This window comes from Halichoeres trimaculatus, unplaced genomic scaffold (assembly GCF_033239565.1).
Source record: "Halichoeres trimaculatus isolate MK-OKI-2021-1 unplaced genomic scaffold, fHalTri1.1 fHalTri1_scaffold_14, whole genome shotgun sequence".
Lineage (NCBI taxonomy): Eukaryota > Metazoa > Chordata > Actinopteri > Labriformes > Labridae > Halichoeres > Halichoeres trimaculatus.
In genome coordinates this window covers 25,271,357-25,290,373 of record NW_027437192.1, presented here as the reverse complement: position 1 = coordinate 25,290,373, position 19,017 = coordinate 25,271,357, and the positions used below count along the sequence as shown (strand labels likewise).

The 19,017-nt window shown below is 43.7% G+C and overlaps 2 protein-coding genes across 2 annotated transcripts in view; both read right to left on the bottom strand.

Annotated features, from left to right (window-relative positions):
• trit1 (tRNA isopentenyltransferase 1) overlaps positions 1–3,406 on the bottom strand; it is a 60,700-nt gene extending 57,294 nt beyond the window's left edge. Inside the window, exon 1 of the mRNA XM_074686789.1 lies at positions 3,156–3,406. Within this exon, the coding sequence (XP_074542890.1) occupies positions 3,156–3,314 (159 nt within the window). The 5' untranslated portion in view covers positions 3,315–3,406. The remainder of the gene's footprint in view (positions 1–3,155) is intronic.
• Positions 3,407–3,955: 549 nt separating this feature from the next.
• On the bottom strand, positions 3,956–10,687 carry myclb (MYCL proto-oncogene, bHLH transcription factor b). Its single transcript, XM_074687297.1, has 3 exons — positions 10,438–10,687; positions 8,909–9,586; positions 3,956–7,224 (listed from the first exon to the last, which is right to left on the bottom strand). The coding sequence occupies exons 2-3, from the start codon at positions 9,540–9,542 to the stop codon at positions 6,431–6,433; spliced, it is 1,428 nt and encodes a 475-aa protein (XP_074543398.1). The 5' UTR covers positions 9,543–9,586; positions 10,438–10,687; the 3' UTR covers positions 3,956–6,430.
• Between the last annotated feature and the right edge of the window lie 8,330 nt (positions 10,688–19,017).

Here is a 19,017-nt window from a genome sequence, read left to right as displayed (position 1 = left end):
ATTCTCCGTGGGACAATGGACACTTCCCAGTGGCCACAGCGTGCCCATTCACTATCAGCTGCTGGGCCGGCATAGCACGGCGCTGAATATGCACCAGCTCAGCACAATGCTGCTTTCTCCCAAACAAGACCAGACTGTTTCCTATCCCAAAGACAACACAGGCCAGCTCCAGCCTATACACAGCCTCATTCTCACATAAGCAAGTCTCTTTCTCACTCGCTCCATGTCTGCATGTCTCTCTGGCTTTCTCTGGCTGTCACACACACCAACAGGAGGGTAGCAACAGGGCCAGGGAACGAGGAGGAGAGAGGCTGGGCTGCCGCGCTTTATCTAGGCCACGGTTTCTCTCCACCAGTGCTGCTGGTCGCTGAGATATTCTGGGCTCAAATGTTATTAGCGTAACCCAGTTTACCCAGTACCAGGTGACTGCTGGAAGAGGCGCTCCCCACTGGGACGCACACTCTCAAGGACAATGCACACCAAGAGGATGGAGGGAGGGGGAGAAGTGGTGCTGAGACAGAGAAAAGGTGATGGAGAGGGAAATCTGATTGGATAACGTGGATTAAAAGTGTGTGTGTTGGTGTGTGTGTGTGTGTGTGTGTGTGTGTGTGTGTGTGTGTGTGTGTGTGTGTGTGTGTGTGTGTGTGTGTGTGTGTATCCACTATGTGCTCAGTTGTGACCCTGACTCCAACCTGCATCCAACCTTTTCCTTTGTGTTCATGCCCTCTGGTTGCTGTGGCAACAGAGCCTGAGAACTAAAGGGAGGTGTGGTTGAGAGCGAGAGGAGAGGCTGAGAGTTCTTTGAATGCTGCTAGCACTGACACACTCTGTCCCTCTAACTCCCTCTTTCACACACACACACACAGATTTTTATTGTATTAAAATAAACTTTTAGTGACTTCCTATAAATCTTTTTTACTGTGCCAGGGTTAGCAACAAAAGAACAAAAAATAATCCAATATAGCTTTATGACCACATTTAAATGTTAGCGTGTGAACTCAGTTGCAACTGTAACCCATCAACAGCTCTCCAGTGGCTCCTTTAAAGTGGCCTACACTGGGTTTTATTGGAACTGTTAGACAGGTGTCTGCAGGTTCTCAGTAACCCAAGTCATGGTATCAAAATTTGATAGAAAAACAAAAAAGGACTTGGTAAAAAGGAGGAGATCCGCAAGAATTTTATCAAATCTTGTTACCTTTCCAGACTGAGATCTGAAGTGACAGAAGGTTTGAGAGTTTAATATTTGACATTTCTGTGGAAGTTGAATACGGAATAACATATAAAGCAGGGCTGAAGTGATTTAAAATGTAATTCTTATTCACTGCAACAGCTTCCACTCCAGTGAGGGTCACTCTGTTGTCACTCTCAGAAAAGGGATGCCTGTGGTGCACCAGCTTCATGTGCTGTGCTTACTAAGAGACACAGAGGCAGCTTAACCTAAGAATTCTGGGTACACCAAAAATGTTGACTTTATGATTTTCTGATGCTAAGTAAGATGCAAGATCTGAAGGTTATTAATACTAAATAAATAGGTTTATTAACTTAACAAAGACCAAAAATATAAATAGACAGGGTTTACCCATTCACTTTTTCTCTTGGGTCATTGGTAGTAGTCACTTTTGCCCCAGTGTCAAGATTTAGAATACTTTACTTTTGAATTTTGATAAATAATAAACAACATAGTCACGTGTCTTTAGAATATTTAACATATTTTTTTACATTTGCAATACTATGAAATAAATAAATGCATGATAATCATGATAAATGTAGCAATGAGATTATTACTTGTACTATCAAATCCTTAAATAACTGCATCCCTAATTTGAAGCCTGACTAAAAGACCAACCCCCCGATAAGTACAACACGGACAAAATTTGGGGCAAATCTGTCACTATAATGCAGACCTGCTCAACACGAATAAAAACTGTTAAAATTTGTTATATTCTAAATAAAGATGATGTTGTTTGATTAATAGCTTCATAGCAGTTAAAATCAAGAAAAAACATTGTATAATAATTCTGTTTGACTGGGTTGCAGTGCACCAGTGCCTTAAGAGCAGATGCAGAGTGTATACAAGGTAGCATGTTTCCTGGCTGGAAATCATTCATATTTAAGCTCCATTTTTATCCCCCAAGCACAGTAACAATATTTTTGAGAAATAAATTTGGTTCAAATACATGTTTTATTCCTCCCTATCAGATGCTATTATTCCAATGCTATCAATGATTATCAGATGGAACTGGAATCAGAAATGTTATTAAGTTAGATATGGCCAACATAGCTTATTTGTAAAGCTTTTATTTTGCATTTTTTTATAAAAGCAAATTTTCATGTGCACACTGCCCTAGCTTTTAAAAGTTACTCAATACATGGCAATCATAATAAGAATCAAGTTTAACACTGTGACAGAGTAAGAAGGTGGAACAAATACAGATACAAATAAGAGTACGAAGGTGTTTAACAAGCAAATGCTCTAAACGCGATGAAATTGATATAAAACAGGAGAACAGAGGAATAAAAAGACGACTGTGACACCCAGAGCAAATAAGCCTTTAAATCCCTATCCTCTACTTTTATCTACATGTTTTTGGAAGACTTGAAAGGACTCTATCTGTATTCAATGGAACAAAAAAAATCCTCCCATGTGGATTTAAACTGATCTTTAGAGACAAACAAACCCTTCTGGGTGTTTTTGGGCTGTCTTTAACGTGACTTGTTTTCTCTAGCTGCTATGTGTCCCTGTAGGCTTCAGGCCCTGCAGACATGCTAATATGTGCTAATATGGATCAACCACGTCAACAGGAACTTCTTTTATACTGTCATTAAACATTAAAGGTGAGGTAGTGTAACATGTACGAAACAATACTGTAACTGACTAAGTAATAATTAGTAATGACAAAGGAACAGTCGGACAATAATAGATAATACGTGTTATTTTCACATCATTTGTTAATTGTGGCCGCCCTGCGCAGTAACATCAAAAGCGAACACTATATTCAGAAAGCTGGATTTGTTGAATGGCAGAGTGACAATTTGGTGACCAACTCTGCGTTTAATTAGCAGGACAGCATATGTTTTATTCAGCTTTGCTGGAGCATTATGGCTGCCATGTCAAGGACTCTCCGGGCATTTTCTCGAGTTAACACGCTTCCTACCTGCATAGAGTCGGCGCTGATGATTTCTCCTTGAAGCCGTTTCCCGATCTCAATCGCTAGCTTAGACTTGCCGGTGCCGGTAGCTCCTAAAATCACCACTAATGACGGAACCATCGCTCTCCTTAAGGCACACTGCACGCTGCGAGCGGACGCCGCCATGATGCTGCTTCCTCGGAGCCCAGCTGACGATGACGCGCATGCGTAGTGGACGTGCAGCCGAGAGGTGGGCTCTGTCTCTAGGCAACAGGCAGCCGTTACTCCGGCAACAGTGATTGATTGGCTTCATGTGGAGGCTGTCTCATTTTAAGAGAATAAATGACGTCATCACAAAAAACATTTGAGCTTCATTGACGTAAAACGCACGCTCGACCCCACCTGCTGCTTCAGCTATTATAAAATCTGTCTAAATTTAGGTCATTATTTATAATCACCAGCCAATGAGCCAGTAAGCTCCTTCTTGCAGATAACAACGCTTATGAAACGCTCTAGCAGGCGAGATAGCAGGAGAGTTAGTGCTGTTTCTATGGAAACAGTCAGAGTGCTGCAGCAGTGAGCGAAGATGCCCGGATGTGTTACCTTGGAGACTACTTAGAACAAACGGAAGATGAGATGCCTCTTCACTCATACAGGTGGTTTATAAGGGAAACAAATGTGTGAAAAATACTACTACTGCAACGCAGTTCAATATAGTGTTTTGAATTTTAATAGAGCTTTGTTATAGGTACTATGTTTATGTGTGTAAAGAGAAAACAGGCAAACTAGTGATCGATGTCAAACCATGAGTTTATTATTTTTCTGACTTATTCTTCATACATAGAGGCTTATGAGGTACAGAAAAAAACAAAGTGCTGACAAGGCTCCAAAATCACCAATGTTGAACTCCCAAAGTAACTAAGCAACGTTCACTGTGACCATGACTGTGCCAACAGCAGAGACCAACACAAGTTCAACAATTAAAATAAACCTGGGTAAACCACTTCTAAGGTCCCCCACTGCTGAAGTTAAGTTATCATCAGGGCTATCGGCGGTTTGTGCTGAATAGATTACCAGAATAACAATACAGCTAAAGCAGAAGAAGAAACATTCATGATATCCTGATGTATTTGTTCAACCAAGTGCATCATGACTCCTTTTGATTGAATGTTCTTTCTACAGATCAAGCATTATGTTATATGTACAGCATATCATAGCAGGTGTTTACCTCAAGCACAGCCTGTGGCCCTATCACAGGAGCTACAGCGTGCCTGGGAGTTTCCTGAGTGCTGCTAAGAGCAGGGCATGCTACTCATGATCGAGTCGTTTACAGTACTAGCCCCAAAGCTACAGTGTTCTCTGGTGCATGGCTTACGGGACAGTAGGGAGCACCGGGCTTGCTATAAAAGCAGAAAGAAAGCGGTAACAATAGGGTCACTAAAGGCTATGAACAGCAAGAAGTTTAATCGGTAGATCCTCTTAATCTCCCTCCTCCTCCTTGCCTCCTCCTCCTTCCCAACCCGCGCCAGATTTGAGAGAGTGCTACAGCTAGAGTGATTGGATTGAAAACAAGAGCATTCAGGTGCTCTCCCCTCCATGGAGTAAAAGCAGACCATGCATGCAATCTTCAGCACAGAACCACCATTAAAACCCTGTAGGCTACAATAACGAAAACAGTCATGAGCTCACACTGAAACACAACTCTGTAGGAAAATATAGTATAAAACTTTTGTCAACCCTCACTTGTACAAATAAAAGAGACCCCAGAGACAGAAAGTAACAAACAGTAAAGAAAACAAGTAGGCAATGCATAAAACAATGTAGTGACAAAGTGGCTAGTGTGATCAATGTTCAGTAAGTGTTTTATTTTGACTCTTTTTCATAATCATTTTATTAACAAAAATAGAAGCTTTGAGTTATCTTTGAAAAGCCAGCAAGCTTGGCCCCGGTTTAGGACACAGGGCTGAAAGTAAACTAGGATGAGTTTAGTAGACAGCTCTGGTTTTGGTTTGGAAGGGACTGTACAGTAAGGGTACTATATACATATCATCCAACAGGATAGTCTACGTACATTAAAAGGCTTCTATAGGCGTTACATCAGATGCAAAAAAAAAAAATAAATCAATTCACAAATATCTGACAGCAAGATGAAAGGAATGTACAGCTGGAACTCTGTGGGCTTCATCTCCAGGCGTCTGTTGACATTTTTCATGTTGCCTACACACACACCGTCAACTTAGGCCACTTTATATCATTTTTATGGGTCATTTGAAGCCGATATCCATCTTTTAAGCTTGTCTCCATGGCACAAATAGAACAATGAAGGAAATCTTGCAAATGTTGATTGAAAACAGGATCAATCTCAGACAGTGCCTGCATTGCAACTTCTCAACTACTCCTCAAATAATGCTACAAAGCAGGCTGTTACTGTAGACATGTTGCTGCTGTAAAATATAAATAATGTGAGAAATAACGGCTGAAGTTATGAATGGAAACCTGGAGGCACTGAAGTGAGGACTTAACCTGAGCTATTTTAGAGGTATAGGACATTGTGAATCCTTCCAGATGTAACATTATTGTTGCATGGCTCAGTACAGCCCCACTATAGCCCCCGACATTCCCATTTTTAGCAAGCAGAACGCTAGAAAGTTGGACTGAGGACAAGAATAGGGCGAGAGGTTAGATGCTGTGGAGAATGTGAGAAAGAAAAGTGGGGAGAAAAGGCACAACCTGATAACAAAATGTACAAGCTGTATACCAAGCATCAAGAAGCAGTAGACAGAAGAGAGGGTGAAATCTGGAGGAAGTGGAACGTAAAGGTTGCTTTTAGCCTGATGACATACAGAAAGTAGAGACATCACTGCTGTGCAAGCACACCACGCTCAACCATGACCAAGGAGACATCTGAGCAGACCATGCAGCAGTCAAACAGCTCAGTTGCAGCACATTTTCCTCTCAAAAGTGCTGCAGATAAAACAAGCCTTTTTGTAGCAAGCAACAGTCTTAAACTTTTTTTATGCAAGGGGAGATATATCAGTCTAACAGATCAATAGCGTAACCATGGACATACTAATCTGCCTGTAAGATGCCCCATAGGTTCAGTCCCTAGCTTGCTGTCCTGACTGGCCTACCACCTTGTCAATCACTCAGAAGCTAATGTGCAAACCACAAAAGTAGAAAACAAACAAAAACAAATTCCACCCGCACTATTCCAACGTGACCATTTCAAAGTGAACATTAGTGTCTTTTGTCCTTCATCTCGACCCAGTTCTGTGAGTGTTCGTGTGTGGTGACCCCAAAGCTCAGGATCGTTTCAGGTGTGCCAGCCTCTGCAGCAACTGCAGCTGCTTGGCTTTCAGCTGCTTCCTCTCCTGGGCCTTCTGCCTCTCGCTGATATGCAGCTGCTGCAGGTACTCTGTTGCTCTAGTCAGGATGGCCACCTTCGGTGTCTTGGGGCAGTCCGCTAAGCCCGGGATCTCGTCCCGAAGGGACAGGAAACGGGAGCGCAAGTCATTCCTACGCTTGCGCTCCAGAAAGTTGTGCGCCTTGCGTTTGTCCGTGTCCTCGCAGTCAGAGGACTGAGGGCTGGAGAGATGGGAGAAGTAGTGAGGCTTTGTCGGGGAGCTCTGAGGGTGGGAGCTCGAGGACGAAGAGGAGGAGGGAGGGGACGAAGGTGATGTGGAGGAGGTAGGAGAGGAGGCGCTGAGAGTAGGTGACTCTGACCTGACTCCAGCCACAGTCACATGACACTTCCTGTTGTCTAAGTTCAGAGGAGTGTGGCCGGGCCGAGGCTGCTGGTAGTGAGAGTTCTGGTGGGGCTGTGAAGCCTGGGTGGATGCCTCCTGTCGCACCTTTTTCCGAGGAGGCTCGACTGGCAGAGGGAGAGTGTCCGGGGAGGGTGCAGCGTAGTTGTGCTGCTGTTGGTGGATGGAGATGTGGAAACGCTTCATGCCGGGGTCCAGGGGGTCAGCTCGCACTGTGATGGTCACTGGTTTACGAGAGTTGACTAGTCGGCGGGGTTTGCGCTGCTGCTGCTTGTGCTCCACGGTCACCACATCAATTTCCTCTTCATCGTCATCTTTGTCATCTTCATCATCTAAAACAACAACAACAAAAGATTAAATTACGTGCTTGAAGTTAAAAAAAAAATCATCCACCTCCAACTTCAGTGTGATTTAACTTCACACAACCACTTAAAATCCACCAGCTTTCACGTGGTACATGACACACTCTCACAAGGAGGATTCTCCACACTGGGTCCTATCACTGAGTGGATTTTCATCTTTTCACTCTTGAGGACCAAGAGGATGAGAGATGAGGCGAAGAAGAAAAATCAGCAACTCTTCAGCTAGTTAAAACGAGCAGACTGATATTCAACGCTGTGCTCATTTAGACGGTTTGCTGCTCTGTTTACTAGAGTGGAAATGAGGTATTGAACACGAGGAAAGCTTCTATTGACTTTATTCCCGCCAACTCACTAGACCTGGAAGATTTTCAATTCTCTTGTAAACTGAAACACACCTTTTAAGTAATTGCACCTCTGAGTATTTGCCTGTTCAGAAAGCAGTAATCTCTGTATGGATATTAACACTGTAAAATGGGATTCACAAAGAGCTGTAGAGGGAGGAGTCCCAGCCCATTATGTACAACAGCATTACTATGAAAAAAGAAGACATCTCATATTACAGGCCATTCAAGATAAATTCCCTCAAGCAGCCCTGTAATTGCTATTTATTGGAGGATAAGCATATAGTTATTCCCATGATTGCTCATTCTCCTCTTCTTTGAACACATTATCTCCTGAAATGGTGTAAAATACTGACTCAAAGTCCTGTCAGAGAATTCTGCAGGCCTAGCCGGCCTCCTAAATGGCTAATCCCGCTCTATTCACAGCCTGGGCTGGCTCCGACCAAATCCACCCACTGACACAATTGGCGCTGCAGCCTGTTGAGTGGAGGAATGCAGCAACAAGTTCCCTTTGTGACATTCCACACACCATTATGCATGCATGCTCCCAGCTCTGCATCACATGGCAGCCTACATATCAGTTTCTCTCATTTGGTTGTGAAAATGGAAAGAGTGATTCAGTCAGAGTCGGGAGGATTCTGGCAGCACAATCTAAATGAGTGTTGGTTTTTCCTCACTCTCTCTTACATAAAAGTTCCAAATAATTTTAAGACGCGTTCTCTTATTGAATTCTTGTCAGATCTGAGCCAGGCGGTGCACAGAGGATATTGTTATCACAAGTCAGACTGGAGGAGCAGGCAGAGGGAGCAGCTGGTCTGCTGGAGCCCTGCCAGGCAGCAGATGTTTCAATGGGCGTGTCGCTCTCTAGGCTTCAAGCATGTGTTGCATGCACCAAGGTAACGCAATGCAGTCATCATATGCCATGCTGAGCCTCACTGGCAGATAACGGCTGATCAGGGCAAAATATTAACCGGATACGTTAATGAATCATTTCAGTCCAGGTCAAGTTCAGCTCCAGACACTTACAGGAAATTAGCTTGATAAGAACTATACTGATAGGCAAATGTGGGTACCAGTGGGTCTTTTTTGTCGTTAAAGATTTATCAATGAGGAAAGAAGGAACTACCAAAATATGTTTGAATGAGGTGGTTTTTAATCCTACAGTTATATGAAGATAATTTCACACAAATATTATCAAAGCTGATGCCTAAGTCCTTATCCACCACTGATAAGCTGGAAGTCAATAAAGCCTATCCCTAACATTTCTTAGAGGAGAAAGGTGTTGTGAAGTATTCATATCATCTGTTACTGACCTGATGAGTCGGTGTGAGACTCTGAACCAGAAGACACTTGTTTCTTGCATCCCCCGGTTAGCGGGAAAGTGAGCACTGCAGCCGGGTCCACACAGTCTGCCGCCAGTCCGCTGAGGGCTGCGGCGTCGGCGGGGCCACCCTGCGCTCTCCCCGGGGAAGGGATGGTAGACCCGGCGGCCACTTTGGCAGCCGGCCCCGTCCCGGGACAGGATGCGCAACGCTCTCCTACAACTCTCTCCAGCTGCTGCCCTGCGGAGAAGCCGCTCCACATGCAGTCCTGGATGATGATAGAGCTCAAGTTCCCGAAAGAGTCATTACTTGTGGTCAGCTTGCAGGGTAAGTCCTGCTGCTGCTCGTCCTCCTGTCCTAAGAACTGGGACACCCACTCCAGCTTGTCCCCCAGAGATGGGTACAGCAGCCCGACCCTGCCCGACCCCTCCACCGCCCGGATAGGCGACATGGGCGGGGTCGGCACCAGCTCGAATTTCTTCCATATGTCCTCACTGGGCGCCGTGGACTTGAAGAAATCCTCATCCGGGTCGTGGTGATCGTCGTAGAAATAATGTTGGTAGTGGTCGAGGTGGTCCATGTCCCAGTTTTCATAACGAGGCGCGGAGGAGCTAATGCCCGGCATGGGGGCTGCTGGCAGGGGGGTGAATCACTCCCTGTTCCCTCTGTCTGCAGGGGAGAGGGAGAGCACACATTTGTTTGAGAACTGAGCCTTATTCTCACCAGAATAATCACACCCGTGTCCGCAGACATGTTGCCCTCTGGGGGGAAAGGGCTGATTCTGTGGCCGTGCATAATGCAGCTATTTTGGATGCATCACACTGGGGCAATTATTGTTTGGTACAGTAGGAGGTCGCCCCACTTTTCAGATAAAAACATCCACTGATGTGCAACAGATAGAGGAGATACCTGTACCAGAACATGGTGTGCGAAATAACACAATAATTGGGTCCTTATCAAGTATTCAGTGCGTGCCACAAAACAGGCAGAAAGAGACTAAAAGACTGGGCAGGCAAGAAATCCAAGCATCTTGTGCTGAAATTCCGCAAAGTTAAAGTTAAACTCCTCTGTGTTGTTGCAGGGAAGTTCAAGTTTCGCAACAGTGTTTCATTACATAACACTGTTTTAGTAGTATACTGTGACAGAGAGAGACGGGAAGAGGAGGGAGGCTTTCTGCTTTCTGCTGACTGACTGCACGCAGGAAATAGAGCAATTACATTAGATTGAAATAGATTAATTGGATAGACAGGTAGCAGTGCTGCCTGCCAGGGGTAGCCGTATGTAAAGTAGTTTATCTGACTCCTCCTTGGTTTAACTCCCTATCAAGCTCAGAGAATTCAGCTGCGACTAAAAAGCGCCGATCAGTTAATTAAGCAGCAGATGCGCAGCACAGAGCCTCAAAACACAAAACTTACAACTGTGAGTCTGAATCCCGACACCCAGCTCCTGAGTTTTACACCATGAGCAGAGAAGTTGCTGTTAGGTTAGAAATTCAATAAAAGAAGGAAAAAGAGTTTCACCTGGTGTTGAGCGTGGAAAACCTTCCAACGTCCTCATAGATCCGCTGTGCGCACTGAAGTGTCAAAAAGCAGCAGCCACAGTGAGTCCTTTTAATCCCGCTGATCCGCTCGGTGTCTCTTTCCACGCTGTAAACAGTCGCTTAAGGTAAACGAGTCCGTCTGATCACGGTCCCACCGCTCACAGAGCAGCACAGGCTTTGGCTGTGGTCACTTTTCTTTGCCGAGTACTGCACTATATGATCCCGGGGAAGGAGAGTTGGCTGTTATGCATAAAAGGCGGGTCGTAGTAGAGAGGCCACGCCCACCGCTTAAAGGCGCAGAGCACACAAACAGACTGACAAGGTGCTGCATGCAGTGGAAGTGTCATGAGAGCAGAGGGTTATGTGACACTGATTGCACAAGATGACACTGATCTGCTTTTGCAATAATTATGCAAACATAATCATAACCCTTGTGTGTGTGTGTTCGCATGTGCGTGTGTGTGTGTGAGTGTCAGTGTAAATAAACCAGTGCACGTGTGCTACATAATTTGTTTTTATTATGGAGGACACTTTGCACAACAGGAGATTAGTAGTGTGTGTGTGTGTGTGTGTGTGTGTGTGTGTGTGTGTGTGTGTGTGTGTGTGTGTGTGTGTGTGTGTGTGAGGCTCCATGTGAACATATGGTTGCCATATCTGATGTCGCCCATGCATCTCACCGTCTCTGTAATCAATATCAAGCTTATGATGTAGAGCCCTCCCTCTGAGAGAGTCAATATGAAAGCTACGCTCTGTCTGCTGCGTCTTGTGTGTGTCTCCTCCACAGCTGCAAACACACACCCACACTCACACACACACACACACACACAACTGCTAACACTTGTGTTCCTTGCCATATGAAGCCCTCCTGGTTTTTCCCTATTTGAGATACATTCTGCATAAACTTTGACACACTCTCTCTTGAAGATGATGACTTTGAGGCATCCTTCTCATAACTTCTCCTCCGGAGATCCCCCTCCAGCCTCGTGATGAAGCAGACAGCGTGAAATCCTTGTCTGTCCATCTAATCGTCCCATCAAACTCAGACACCCCTAACCCCCTCCTCTTTCTTCATCTTCTGTCACTCATCCTCTATTCTTCTGCCTTGAGTTTTACTCCTCTCTACTTTCTCCCATCCTCCATGCCCCCTCTCGGGCCTTTATCCCCAGTCACCCCTGATCAAAAAGATCTTGACCCTACATGAAACAGAGATACTTTAGAGGGTTATACCCTGCGTTTCCCAGGAGAGAGCCTACAAAGACATAGAACTAACAGACTAGAGAAACAGAAGCAGCAATCTTTCAATTTCCCCGTCTGTATCACGTTCTTTCTCACAGCATGTCCCTCTCCTGATCCCTCTTTCTTTCTGCGCTTTTATCTCATTCCTCTCTGCCTCCTGCCTCGTTACATACTTTGAAATGCTTAATCTGCCTCCCCGCTTTGAATTAATCATCAAAAGTGAATGGGTGCAAGGACCAGCTCCTTAAAATCAAAAGAAAAGAAATGGCTTTTTTCTGATAAAATAAGGAGATTAAGGGAGGTTAGCTGTTATACTTAGTCCCCACGTTTTGGAACATTTATATGCACAAAAATGTGCTCTTTCAAATCCTGAAGCAACACCTTATTGATGTGCAAATGTAAATATGATTCTGGAAAATGTTCAATCCACGCAGATCCTAACATGGATGTGTTGTGATGAGGCTCAGAGGGAAATAGCTAATTTACAGTAAATCCCTGATGGATTAGAGAGCTGTGTTTGCATGAAAATAGGAGGGACTACTTTCATCTCATCTGTCTCCCCATATTTCCTTTTCCTCAAAGAACACCCATGCATACTGCACAGACATGAGGGAGACAGTCTCACAGGATTAGTGAAATGTTATCATGATTCACCAATTAAGTGGTATCTGCTCTCAGAAGCTGTGAGTGTGTTTGAGCTCTTAACATATTCATACACATCATGATAGCGCATGGTGTGCAGTCACACAGGGTAAAAGTGAGTTTAAGCTAACATCAGCTCCACATTTGGGAAATGTGTCTTGTCTTCAGTTACATTAAACACATGCACACAGAAATGTTCATAGTCTTGCTCAGCATAAAGACAGTAAACCACTGAGCTGAAGGCAGATCTATTAGCTTACACCATAAAAAGGTTTATCTTACTTGTTAAATAATGGTGAAAATTTTAATTCACCTGTAACCAAAAGCTAAAGCAAGAACACTGAAGCCAGAGGATTTCTCCAGCTCATGAACTGAGTTACCTAATACCCCTGTCTGATGTGATCTCTACACACATTCACAGTCTGATCCACAGTAACATCAGTGACATAAGTATGACCACTGACAGATGACACATCTGACTTCCTGCCTGCGTTCAGCGAGTGTGCTTAGTATGATGACCCAGCAGCTAGATGAAGGCTTTGCTCAAGTGTGTTAATAAAAGGGATTACAGTCCAGACAGAATCCATATAAGTCCTGTATGGAACATTAACCCTCTGATGCATTAATAATGAAAGTCTATGTCAAAGTTTTTTTTCCTTCAGTGTTTTTCTTCTTCTTAGGGAATGAAAAGAAAAAAATAACATCCCCCCCCCCCCCCCCCCCCCCCCCCCCCCAGATGTATATACACTGCTCAAAACAATAAAGGGAACACTTAACCAACACAGTGTAACTTCAAGTCAATCACACTTCTGTGAAATCAAACTGTCCACTTAGGAAGCAACACTGGTTGACAATCAGTTTCACATGTTGTTGTGCAAATGGAAAAGACAACAGGTGGGAATTATAGGCGCTAAGCAAGACACCCCCATTAAAGGAGTGGTTCAGCAGGTGGAGGCCACAGACCACTTCTCAGTCCCTGAGCTTTCTGGATGATGTTTTGGTCACTTTTGAATGCTGGCGGTGCTTTCACTCTAGTGGTAGCATGAGACGGAGTCTACAACCCACACAAGTGGCTCAGGTAGTGCAGCTCATCCAGGATGGCTCATCAATGTGAGCTGTGGTAAGAAGGTTTGCTGTGTCTGTCAGAGTAGTGTCCAGAGCATGGAGGCGCTACCAGGAGACAGGCCAGTACATCAGGAGACGTAGAGGAAGCCGTAGGAGGGCAACAACCCAGCAGGAGGACCACTATCTCTTCCTTTGTGCAAGGAGGAACAGGAGGAGCACTGCCAGAGCCCTGCAGAATGAGCTCCAGCAGGCCACAAATGTGCATGTGTCTGCTCAAAGGGTCAGAAACAGACTCCATGAGGGTGGTGTGAGGACCCATTATGACCGGTTTGACAGTGGGTCAGTAATGGTGTGGAGTGGCATTTCTTTGTAGGGCGCACAGTCCTCCATGTGCTCTCCAGAGGTAGCCTGACTGCCATTAGGTACCGAGATGAGATCCTCAGACCCCTTGTGAGACCATATGCTGGTGCGGTTGGCCCTGGGTTCCTCCTAATGTAAGACAATGCTAGAGTTCATGTGGCTGGAGTGTGTCAGCAGTTCCTGTAAGATGAAGGCATCGATGCTATGGACTGACCCGCCCGTTCCCCAGACCTGAATCCAACTGAGCACATCTGGGACATCATGTTTGGCTCCATCCACCAACGCCACGCTGCACCACAGAGTGTTCAGGAGTTGGCGGATGCTTTAGTCCAGGTCTGGGAGGAGATCCCTCAGGAGACCATCCACCACCTCATCAGGAGCATGCCCTGGCGTAGTAGGGAGGTCATACAGGCACGTGGAGGCCACACACACTACTATTCTTTCAGAGTAGAAGGATTGACAGGATATTTTAGCAGGGGTCCTCATGTGTGGCTGTCTAGTGTTCATCTTAGAGTCAGAGAAAATGTACTTGTGGTTAAGACAACAGACCACAGAATGAACCTCAAAGGAGCAGAGCAGCAGACACTGGACTCCATAGGGTTGAATCCTTTAAATTCATGGATCTAATAAATGGATGTCCTCTAATTTCTTTCTAACCCACCAAAGCACCACCTCTGACTGATCCATTCACACCAAAGTGAAGGCAGGAAACAGAGAGGTTTTTTCATGTGCATTTAAAGTCTCATGATTTCTCAAAGCGTTAAAAAAAAGTTTTTTTCCCCTCTGCAGCTACCCGGCAGCATTTGCTGTACATACTGTGGATAGACTTTTATGACATTTTAATGTAAGATGATGGCCTCTTTTCATTAGATTAGATTATATTCAATGACGCTGTAATGATCCCCATGGGACTGCTGCAGAGGAGGCATACTGAATATGACTATCATACCCAATGCTGCAGATGATGAAAATTATTACAGTCATTATGCAGAGAAAAAGTCGAGAATTAACGGGACTGGAAGTGATCAAGAAAAACAGGCTCTTTGGAATAAATCAGTGTAAAGCATGTGTAAAACATGGGCTGCTTCATTTACTTATTTATCAGCTGTGTTAAATGCTTTATTGTGATTGGTTAATGTAATAGTGTCAGCAGTTTCTCAGAGACTTTAGCAGGCTGAACAGAGTGTGATTTAACCAGGGTCAGTTATTACAGTGTATTAGATTACTGACAGGGTGAAGAGGAGTCCAATCATTTATTTACCATGGCTGTGTTCAATACACAATACTGATGGTCAATACTCAAAAGAAACAGTCTGTTTTTTCCTGCTAGCACACTGTTGTGAAAAGGACTCTGAAAGGAAAAGAAAGAAAGGGGAAGACAACAGCAGAGAAAAGGAAGGTCCAGCTACATTATTTGTTTTCTTCTTAACGTTATATATTACGTTATAATGACGGTGAAACATGCTGTCGTGTATCATAAGCCATAGTTATAAAGAGGAAAAGAGGGGCAAAGTTGAATGAGATGAAATATAAGACTGATGTGAGGTGATTCTGAAAATGTTGTATACACAGGTAACCCAAGACCAGTGCTAACTGTCGACATAAACCATTATAATTACTTTGAGGAGGTGCATGTCAGCTACGAGTGTAGGCACAGGGCGACACAGACTATTTGGGGCCATTTACATGACAAGGGTTAAACGCAAAAGTTTTTTTGCATTTCGACCTCGCGTTTACACGGAAACTGCGTAATAGCCCTCCTAAAACACACACTTTTTTCTGAAACGCTGCCAACACCGTTGCCGTGTAAACAGTAAGCCGGCGTTTTCAGTGGAAACGCTGACGTCATGCTCCGCCTCGCGTGATTGTAATGATCGTTGCAAACGACCATCTTGTGCTTGTGTTGCTCAATCTGCTGACTGTCTTTCAACAAAATGTGCTTGTGTTGCTCCATTTCTGCTCTCATTATTCGCCAGTAGAGGAGGGCTAATTGATCCAAATATTGATAATATCAATAGCTACCATCGTTGATATTGAAATCGAATGATACCAGTGTAAAAAGATCCATACTCAAGTTTAATTTTTCCTCCTGCATGCACTGACTGCTGTGGTTTTATAAAAGTGGCGACCTGACTGTGTCTGTGTCTGTGGGACATCATGTCTCGCTCCCCGTCCCTGATTTGATGATGCACCGTCACGTGGCTCAGTGGCACTAGGGAAACAAGCAAGCAGACTCCAAAAAAAGAAGTTAATATGAAATATTTTAAAACATTTGTTCTGGTGTGATAATTCTTTATACTTTACTATTATTCTTTTTTAAAGGGTGCAATAACAGGAGAAATTTTATTTATTTATTTATTATTTGTACCCTAGTCTTCAACTCTGTACCTCAAAAAAGATTTTATTTTAATTTTACCTTAAAGTGATAACTTTTTGCACTTTATTTTCCTAATAAAAGAATTCCACACAACAATGTTTTGGGGAAAATTTGTTTTGTTACTGCTGTTTTGTTTCTGAACATAAACTTTTTGTCATAGCACTAGAGTAATTTGTAGTCACCTTTAAACTTTGAACATCATCAAAGAAAAAAAAAATCACACAAAAACACCTTAAAGTCCACAGTTTGTTGACACATCAACCTTAAATATTAGAAAGTATCGGTATCATTATCAGTACCGGTATCGGCGATACCGGCCCTGTATTTACTTTGTATCGGATTGATACCAAATTTCCCAGTGTCGCCCACCTCTATTTGCCGGTAAACCAGATGATTGGCTCATCTCTACTTCGGAAGAGATCTCCCAAAAGCGGCTTCTGGACAAGACAGTTATAGCCCCAAACCAGGCTTTAGAAATCAAGAAAATTACAGCTATGACAGTTTTTAATAAATAAGTTACAGAAAAGGAAATGTCACAGACTCTTAAGGTAGGAAATCTTTCTCTCCGGTTCTGCTAGCGTTCCATTTTGCAAAAACAACCTGATCAGATTTTGCAGTGATTAGCTTAACTCAAACATTTTAAATGACACAAAGAAATGCTGAGAAGAAGCTCAAAAGATATAAATCTACTTGTCAAAATGTTGAGACTGTTTTTGCTGTCACCTTCTTAGAAAACAACATGATAATTTAAAGTACCATGAAATCACAGTGTGTAAAGGATGACAGTCTCCCAGAAAAGGAACTAATGAGCAAAGACAGGAAGTGGTGGAGAAAAGAGTGATGGCCAGAAAAGTAGATGGACGGAAACGACTTAAAAGGCCAACCCCCTCCTCTGCCAGGGTCACCCTAAGGACCGCCTCCGTCCCGCCTGACTCTGACCTTCTAGACTGATCAATGAACACCTAGTCTGGGACCCACCCATCAGCACGTCTGTGGTGTCTGAGCAGCTACAGGTTCACTTCATGCAATCTGAGAGACTGCAGGGGAAAAATGACAGCTGCTACCCACTGGATGATGTTGACCTCCTGCTGACACACACACACACACACACACACACACACACACACACACACACACACACACACACACACACACACACACACACACACACACACACACACACACACACACACACACACACACACACACACATACACACATACATGCACACACACAGAGTAAGGGGGGATTGCCTTTCTGTCCAGATGCTCATTACATCCAGCTAGACCACAGTGGCCACACACACACACACACACACACACACACACACACACACACACACACACACACACACACACACACACACACACACACACACACACACACACACACACAGTTCCCTTTGTTTGTTTAACCCTCCACCTTGCTCCATCTAAAGGGTTATTTCACTTCCTTCTCATGAAATCCAGCAGCTACCTGCTTTTGTTGTTTTGAAGGTTAAATTTTTTTCTCTCCCTTTATTTAAGCCAGCTTTTCGACACAATGGAAGTGGAGGTATCATAAAATGAATTATGTACAAAGACTCCTCAAGGATTTTTTCTTCTGTAAAAACAGGTTTCAGGGAAAATTGACACTGCAGCTGTAATGATTTTGTAGGGTTAAGAGATACTTGTGTGACTCTGATGATGATAAAATGTTACCCTGCAGAAAGATAACCCTGTAGCATGATGCCTTTTACAATGGGCTGAAGGAGGAAACCTGCACAGAGACCCTGGACCTGTTTTCTCAATCATCCTTTTATTGACATTGTCTCCATGCAGAGACATATTTCTGTGAGGAGATGTTCAAGATGCGGTTTAGGTGTGAAAACTGGTTTGTCAGTGATTCCACGCTGTTCTGACAGATTATATGACTGATTAAGTTTCCATCAGTGTCAATCAGATCAAACTAAAACACACCCATTCATTCATTCCTGAAGAAGACATTTAGCTGAATTTGTGCTGCAGTGTGGAGCTCTGGTATGGGTTCAGTTAGTGGAGCGGGCGCAGCACGCATGGAGGCTGTAGTCATTGTCACAGGGGCCGTGGATGGAGTCCTGATGTATGTCAGCCCCCACACTCCCAGAATACCCTGTCTGTTTGAGGTGAAATAAAGGGAAAGAAAGCTATGGTGGCCAGTGGGTGTTGATTTGCAAAAGCCACATGAATGCAAGACTAAAACCTCGAAAGCAAAAGCCACAACACAACAGAAGTACAGCCACAATGGTGGTTAAAAGAGGTTAGTTATCCCAACGGACACAGTAAAGTTGAGAAAATAAGTAAATTGTTTTCTTTTTTTCATCAATAATAAATAAAGCTTTGTAGGCGTCTCACCTTGTAATATCTTTTGTGGTACTTCATTATTTACTGGAAAAATATGTCACCTTACATTTAGCTTTAAGAACCAATAACATTAGCATTGAAGCTATATTTATCATAGCTGTACTTACTTTCACAACTGTTCTGTGTCCGTTAGGATAACTGTCCCAGATTAATGTCTATTGTGGCTGTCCTTTATTTGCGTCATGACTTTTGCATTTGTGTCATAATTTTTGCATTTGTGTTGTGGCTTTTGCATTTGTTGTTGTGTTTGCAAATTGGCTGACACCTCCTGGCCACCGTACAAAGCCCCCCAAAAAGAATGAAAAACAACTTCAATAACACTGTCTGTATGTCTCTGATCATACAAAAAGCTGTAGGCTGTGAAATATGTACTTTTTTTTACATCGTTGCTGAGCAACCACAGACTCACCTGTTATTGGCGCAGCAATGATTGTGCTGTGAGGTAAGCTCCCAGATATGAACCTTTGTATCAAATGGAAAATGGGGGAAGAAACAGAAA